Source organism: Rhea americana, unplaced genomic scaffold (assembly GCF_003343005.1).
Source record: "Rhea americana isolate MKP2758 unplaced genomic scaffold, rheAme1 scaffold_328, whole genome shotgun sequence".
NCBI lineage: Eukaryota > Metazoa > Chordata > Aves > Rheiformes > Rheidae > Rhea > Rhea americana.
In genome coordinates, this window is record NW_028186455.1 from 727,879 (window position 1) to 732,820 (window position 4,942).

Below are 4,942 nucleotides of genomic sequence, written 5' to 3' on the forward strand. Positions count from 1 at the left end.
CGCGTCCCCGCGGCCGGGTCCCCCCGGCCTGCGCTGCCTTGGAGAATTAGAGGAATTTTCTCCCTGGCAGCAAATTTGGCCTTTCCAAGTGGAACCTTGCAGAAAATCAGCACCGCTTCCAGGAGGCACCAGCGCAGGTATTTAAGGGTGCCCRAGCGGGCTCGCCGCGCCGCCCGGCCTCATTTTTGTGCCGTGCTAGCGCTGCCGGGGCGTTCGTGGGAGCAGCGAGGCGGCAGGGGTCACGGCAGCATTTCCAGGCGACGCTTCGTGCCCGCCGGTGCTGCTCCGCTCCTGCTCGCGCCGCCGCCGCGGCTCCGCTCTGCCCCGCCGCCCCGGCGCGCTCCGCGTGCTCCCCGTCGTCRCCCCCATCGCCCCACGTGTGCTCCTCCCTGTCCCTTCCTTCCGTTTGCCGTTCACCATCGTCTCCTGTGCAGGCGAAAGCATTTCTTTAGAGGTGCCTTCGGGATAAACGCGGTGTCCAGCCTCTCACAAATACCCCAAACTGCACCTTGCAAAATCTAATTTCTTCCCAGAAAGTGTGAAATCAATTTAAAAAGGCAGAGAAATACAATTTGCAAGACTTTTTTAAGGCATAAAGGAGCATTTTTATCTGCAGARCTGAGCCCTTAAAAGAGCAAAGCACCGGCAGGGCCGGGGCGTCTGCCCTGGCAGGCACCGGCTCTTGATGTTCCCTCTAACTCGTTTCCAACCTTCGCTCCGGTCTCTGCCCAGCAGCGTTAGTGGTTTATTTGCTGTTTGTCTCACTTGTTGTGATGCTTTTGCTCTGTAGGCCTCATGCCGAAGATTTCAGTGCGGACTCCTCCTTCTCGCAGTAAGTGCCGTGCATGAATTTCTTGGCCGCGCAGGGTCTCGGCGGCCGGGGAAGGGGGAAGCGCTGCCGCCAAACGCGCCCGCCCACCCCCCCCGGCCAAGCCCCCCGGCCCTGGCGAGGGTCCCGCGTGGGCCCCGCGGCAGCCGAGCGCGTCCCCGGGGGGCCGAGCGGCAGTCCATCGCCGGGGAGCTCGAACGGACGCTGAGCGAGTTTAATTCCAGCCGTCGTGCGTCACGGCCAAATTTCTGCCCCCTCCGGCCCCTCCTGCCGCGCGGGGGGGGGACGCGGAGCCTCGCTTAAGGTTGAGCCGCAGCGCGCGGCCGAAGCAGGGTCTCCCCCGGGACCAAGCTGCCTTGGCAGAAGCAGGTGTYGGCAGCCGCCAGATTGCAGAGATTTCTGCTCTTTCTTTTATTCCCCCCCCCGCCCCGAAAACCTCTGACGAGTCTCGTTTGCATCCTGCTACATGAGAGGGAGAATTTCCTGAGAACTTTCCTGGGCTGAGAACGCCTTTTCCTGCCCAGCTGTAGTGTGATAACACGGATTTYGCCCGCAGAAAGATGCTAATATATATATATTTTTTTCTCTCGTCTTCCAAAAGCCACGCTTATTTCAAGACACAATTCCCGTGGCGAAATGTCTCAATCCTGCCGAGACGGCGGAAGCCGCTCGCGGCCGCGGGAGACCTTTAGAGAGCGGCCGGGCAGGCGCGGGGCTTCGGGCCGCGTCCCGGCGCGCGGCGCTGGGCGGCAGCCGCTCGGGGCGCGCCGGCAGGCGGGCCTTCTCCCTCCGCAGCGCCCATGTAAGTCTCGGGCGCGCAGACGGTTTCGGCCGGTGCGTTGCGGGAGCAGTGGCGGCGCCTGCCCCGAGCTCTGCGCCTGGCTTCGCGCGCTGTCCGCTCCTGCTCCTCGTATTTTACTTGCTTTTTAGCGTGACGTATTTCTCCCCGGCTGTCCGGAGGAGATGCAGGCACCGAGCTGCTCGGCTGGCTGTTTTCCTTGCTACCTTGTTTTGACGGCTGAGGACGGAGCTCGGTTTGCTCTGGCGTTCGGCACTTCGCAGACCCGATTATTGTGTCTGTTTTGGGGGAAGCTCGTCGTCTTCGAGCAAACTGCCGCTAACCTTAGATTAATAAAGTGCAATAAATAACCGAGCGATGAAGACGAAATTGCTCAGGCTTTATAAGGTGCATAACAGCCGCAATCGCCCCCGGGAGCGGAGGGCTCGGCGCGGGGGCTCCCGGGCRCGGGGAGCCCCCGGCTCTGCCGGGGCCCCCGCCGCGGAGGCAGGTTTGCTTTAAAAAGCGCCCGGCGTCAGCGCTGGCGAGGACGGGCGCGGGCCGGCACTGCCGCCGGTGTCCGGTTTCCGCGGCGGCTCTGCGGAAAGCAGCCCCCAGCCAGCCGGGACGCTCGGAAAACGCAGCCTGGAAATTCAGCGCTGCTCCGGCCGCCGCGGGCTGGCGGCGCAGGTCGCCCCTCCGCGCGGGGATAGACCGCCTGCCTTCCCCGCGGGGCCAGCTTCAGCAGATTGCCCAGCACCGCTGCTTCTTCCCTTGCCCTTGTAACTGGAGAATATCCCTCGCGTGAAGATGTATCCCTTATAATCCTTCAGGTCCTTTGCCAGCCGGGGTTGACGGTCCTGRTTTGGAGGCAGGCTGCAGTGCCGTGCACCAGCAGCACTGGTGGGCAATTCCCACCGTTTCGGGGACGTGTTTGATAGAGAGACGTGCACGCGGTACCGTGAGCAGCCACAGCTGGCTGACTTATGCCCTGGCACTGATGAATTATTTGAGGAGTCCAGCTTTGGAAACGATTACTTTCAACGCGCGCAGCTTTGCTTGCTTCGCTTCGGGCCGCGCGTGCTCTGACCGTCGCGCGCGCTTTGCAGGCCTTCGGGGTCGGGTACGGCCTTGAGGGCGCTCCGGGGCGGCCGCCGCGGGTGCCCCCGTCTCTCCCCGCCTTCGCTCGCTCGGTGCTGCGGGATTTCCCGGTGCAGGCGCTGCTGCGGCGCAGCACGCTGGCGTCCCCGCTCGCGGCTCGCCACCCGCCGTCTTGGAGCGCCCTTCCTCCCGGCGTTGCCAGCGCCGGTGCCGCCGGTCTAAGCCAGCTTCTCGCGTGGAGTCGAAGAGCCAGAGCCGTCCTTACTTGACTTACGGCAAAAACGTGTAACGTTTTACAGCCCCTAGCAAATTTTATCACGGCTAATGTGCCGGGGGCGGTGCTTTTCTAGCCAGGAATCTGCTTTTTGTGCGCAAGAGTCTTGTGAATTAAAGACGTGCCAGCTCAGCCTCAGGAGGGAGTTTCCAAGAAGCTCCGCGGAGCTGCTCTGCGGCATCCCAAAGCCGGGCTGCGCTGGGCGGACGCCGGGCGACTCCCGGGCCGGCGCTCGGCGAGCGGCCCCGGCGCGCTGGCGGTACCGAGCCTGCGCCTGGGGGCTCGGCAGTCCCCGGCACAGGGAGCGCCTCTGCAAGACCCTTTCCCCGTCCCCTGCCGGCACAGCTCAGCGTTAACGCTTGGCAAATACGTGTTTGTTCCTCTTTCGTTAGAGCTGCTAGCAGCCACTTGTAATCAATCACGACTCCGTACCGTGCGTGCCAAGCGGCGAATTTGGCTGGAGCCGGCACCATATGTGCCTGGAAGTTGCCTCGGTGAAAAAAACGGGGTTGTAGATTTAAYGAGTGCTGCTCCAAATTTGTTTGCCTTGGTCAGTCGGCACTTGATTAATGAGAGCTTGATGATCTCTTGTAGGCAGTTAAAATAGTAGCATCTTCCCTGAGAGACTCTGGTGTTGAATACAGTGAAACAGGGGAAATTGCAAACTCATCGCACTTGACTCCGTGCTTAGAAACGCTCGGACTCAGTCCCGCGTGGAATACAAATCRGAGGCACCAGCCAACATCTCTCCTCGCGTGCAGTTAGCAGACACGAGCGCAGCCTATAACCCCTGGCTGGAAGGAAGGAGCCGCTTTGCACGGGGCTGGGACCGTTTTTGGAGCATCTCGGCCCCCCCCGGCAGCACAGACCCCGCCGGGCCGCGGCTCTCGGCTGCCGCCTGCGCCCTGGGGGCCCCTGCGCCGCTCGGGCGGCTGTGGGGTCTCGGGGCCGCGGGGGCGAGAGGAGAAACCCGGGGTGTGTGTGGGGGAATGGGGGTCCGAGAAGGCAGCACGCGAGAGCCCGCCGGCTCCGCCAGCGCTCGTAGCCCTGGGCCGGGTATTTCCAACGTTGCCGGTGACGCCTTCCCGCCGGGCTCAGCCAGGATCCCCCCGGGAGGCGTCTGTCTGTCCCGGCCTGGTGTCTGGGCGCTGCAGGCGTCAGCGGCTCTGAGCATTAAAATTCAGAGTTGGCAGCTCCTGGGTTTTTCTGGAAGGGCCAAATTACAGTATCTTAGCAACGGAGGGAGTTTTTCCCCTCGGCGATCAGGTTTGTGCTTGGAGCGTGCTGATGCCGGCGGCGGTGGCGGTGGCGGTGCCGGCGGCGCGGGGGCGGCGGGGGCTCACGGCGTCTCGGCTCTGCCCGCAGGGTGCAGGTGGAGTTCTACGTGAACGAGAACACCTTCAAGGAGCGGCTCAAGCTGTTCTTCATCAAGAACCAGCGCTCGAGTAAGTGCCCGCCGCCGCGGAGCGGGGCTGAGCCCGGCCCCCGGCACCGCCGCGGCCCCGGGGGGGCCGAGCCGCCGCCGCGTGCGGCAGCTTCCCTTCTCGGGGACGTGGTTTTGCTTCCCTTCTCGGGGACGTGGTTTTGCTTCCCTTCTCGGGGATGTGGTTTTGCTTCCCTTCTCGGGGACATGGTTTTGCTTCCCTTCTCGGGGACGCCGTTAACCGCCCGGAGCGAATCCACTGCTTCCTTTATGAATTTCCGTTTCCTCTTCCTACGCGCCGGCTTGCTAAAAAGCTCGAGCGCGGCACTGCGGGATGCCCACGGCGGGAGCTTCTCACGAAAACGGGAGGAATTTCTCACTTGTAACTCGAGCAATAAGCCAGGAACTGGCGCGGATTTCTGTGTCCGTCTCCGACGGAGCGGGCGAGCGCCGGGCAGCGCCTGCGTGCTGCTCGAGGGCGCCGCGAGCCGAGCTCCTCGCGGCGCTGGCCGAGGGCGAGAGGCGCGGAGAGCCGCG

At 63.5% G+C, this 4,942-nt stretch overlaps 1 protein-coding gene across 1 annotated transcript in view; it reads left to right on the forward strand.

Annotated features, from left to right (window-relative positions):
* The window catches only part of LOC146592554 (potassium channel subfamily T member 1-like), a 28,875-nt gene that overhangs the window by 5,737 nt on the left and 18,196 nt on the right, over positions 1-4,942 (forward strand). The window contains exon 3 of the mRNA XM_085310867.1: positions 4,348-4,470. Coding sequence (XP_085166993.1) covers positions 4,348-4,470 — 123 coding nt within the window. The remainder of the gene's footprint in view (positions 1-4,347; positions 4,471-4,942) is intronic.